Source organism: Silene latifolia, chromosome X, assembly GCF_048544455.1.
Source record: "Silene latifolia isolate original U9 population chromosome X, ASM4854445v1, whole genome shotgun sequence".
Lineage (NCBI taxonomy): Eukaryota > Viridiplantae > Streptophyta > Magnoliopsida > Caryophyllales > Caryophyllaceae > Silene > Silene latifolia.
The window spans coordinates 281,676,596-281,678,336 of NC_133537.1; the positions used below are offsets into that span (position 1 = coordinate 281,676,596).

The window sequence follows — 1,741 nt, forward strand, 5'->3', positions numbered from 1 at the left end:
AATTGACCCTCTTCTTCTTGTAGGAGGGTAGAAAATCTCCTTTGCCGACCCGGCTCCATACACATCTCCTCTTTGGAACCCCTCAACAAGATCAAACCATAGCTCATTGTCATCAATTTCCGGGTTGTTCTTCCTACGGACAAGGAATTGTTCTTAAAAAATTGATAAAACATTAATGGTTAGAGGTTACTTATCTAAAAATTGATAAAACATATACTTTAAAAAGCTAAGAAATTTTTATTTTTTGACACTTACATATAATTGTTGATCTTTTTCCTTCGCGAAGATCAACTTGCCCTTGCTTGTCTTCTTTGCGTGAGTGTCAACAAAGAGATCAACAATCGTGGGTACCTTACCCTTATTCTTCTTGGTCTTAGGAAAAAAACAAGGAAATTGTTACTCAAACATGATAATTAATGAGACTAATTAAATTAGAAGACTATTAAATTAAAAGCTAAGACAAATAACTTACATCTAACACCACACGATCATGAAAAGATTGAGACCCTCCATAATGAGTAGGCTCAACTTCCGCATCCTTATCTCCTCCTTTCATGTTGATCTTGTTCCGGGCCGATGCTTCCTTGAACTCGGACTGCTTCGGTACTTACTTGGTATATTCCTCATATGACGAACCCGTAATCAATAAAATAACAATTATTAATTAATATATTTTCAAAATATGTAATGAATTTTAACTAATTACGGGTATTAAAAGAAACTAAATACCTTTCATGAAAGATGGCGCCTTCTTCCTCTTAGACACCTTATACATGTTGTCCCTTAGCCTCTTCTTGCCAATGTCATTATACCTTTGCCAAACTAGGCGCTCAAGGTTGGTTGGCCAATAGAACACACGCTACAAAAAGTAAACATATAGATGAGAAACAAATTAATAATAAGGTAAAAAGAATAAATAAATTATATTTAATAATATATATTTTATAAATAGATACCCGGAAGTTGTTGAACCACATCTCCTTATCTTCATCACTAGCGTTACTCCAACAAGTAACGCCGTGTGTCATGTTCTCTTGGGTGCTATTAGTCACACCACGAACAACTGTTTGACTTCTAAACCTGAAATCAAACATGTTAAAAACATAATTATATAGGAAAAAAAAATAATGTATAATTAACATATGTCTAAAAAAAAGTCATTTATTACTAAATAAAAAAATTACAAAATAGAATGAATAAAAAATTACCAAAGACCATTCGGATCAAGGATCATCCTGTTGTCAGTATGTCGGGGTATAGCAACCTCCTCCTCCTCCTCACTCACCTCCGTAGTAGAACGGTCAACGTCCTCCTCCTGCTCTCGGGAGCTACTACCTCCCTCACTATAGCCTCGCGCCTGCCTACTTCCTCCAGGAGCCATGTGTACTACAATTGAATAAAAAGTGTTAGCAAATATTACAGGATAATTATTATAAGATACAAAAAAATAAAACCTAATAAACAAGTATAAAAGACAAAATAAAACGCTAATAATTGTTTCCAAATTTTGATATGTATACTTTTAATACCTTCTCTTACTCATCATCATCATCATCCTCATCTTCTTCTTCTTCTTCTTCTTCTTCTTCTTCTTCCTCTTCCTCCTCCTCTTCTTCTTCTTCTTCTTCCCCCTCTTCTATCCCATCCCTCTCCTTATCATTCTCTTCTTCTTCCTCTTCTAACTCCTCCTCCGCTTCTATCTCATTTGCATAAATAATTTCATCATGATCAATCGGGGACA

The 1,741-nt window shown here is 34.9% G+C and overlaps 1 protein-coding gene across 1 annotated transcript; it reads right to left on the reverse strand.

Moving 5' to 3' along the window:
• Positions 1-721: 721 nt before the first annotated feature.
• On the reverse strand, positions 722-1,381 carry LOC141620205 (uncharacterized). The gene is made up of 3 exons (XM_074437137.1): positions 1,209-1,381; positions 957-1,080; positions 722-859 (listed from the first exon to the last, which is right to left on the reverse strand). The coding sequence occupies exons 1-3, from the start codon at positions 1,379-1,381 to the stop codon at positions 722-724; spliced, it is 435 nt and encodes a 144-aa protein (XP_074293238.1).
• Between the last annotated feature and the right edge of the window lie 360 nt (positions 1,382-1,741).

Excerpts from the sequence above, each read along its gene's own strand:
- LOC141620205 (XM_074437137.1), bottom strand. The coding sequence starts at position 1,381 with ATGGCTCCTGGAGGAAGTAGGCAGGCGCGAGGCTATAGTGAGGGAGGT. Across the intron at positions 1,081-1,208 it reads CTTGATCCGAATGGTCTTTG|GTTTAGAAGTCAAACAGTTG; the intron begins GTAATTTTTTAT and ends GTTTGATTTCAG. Across the intron at positions 860-956 it reads TGTGGTTCAACAACTTCCGG|CGTGTGTTCTATTGGCCAAC; the intron begins GTATCTATTTAT and ends TACTTTTTGTAG.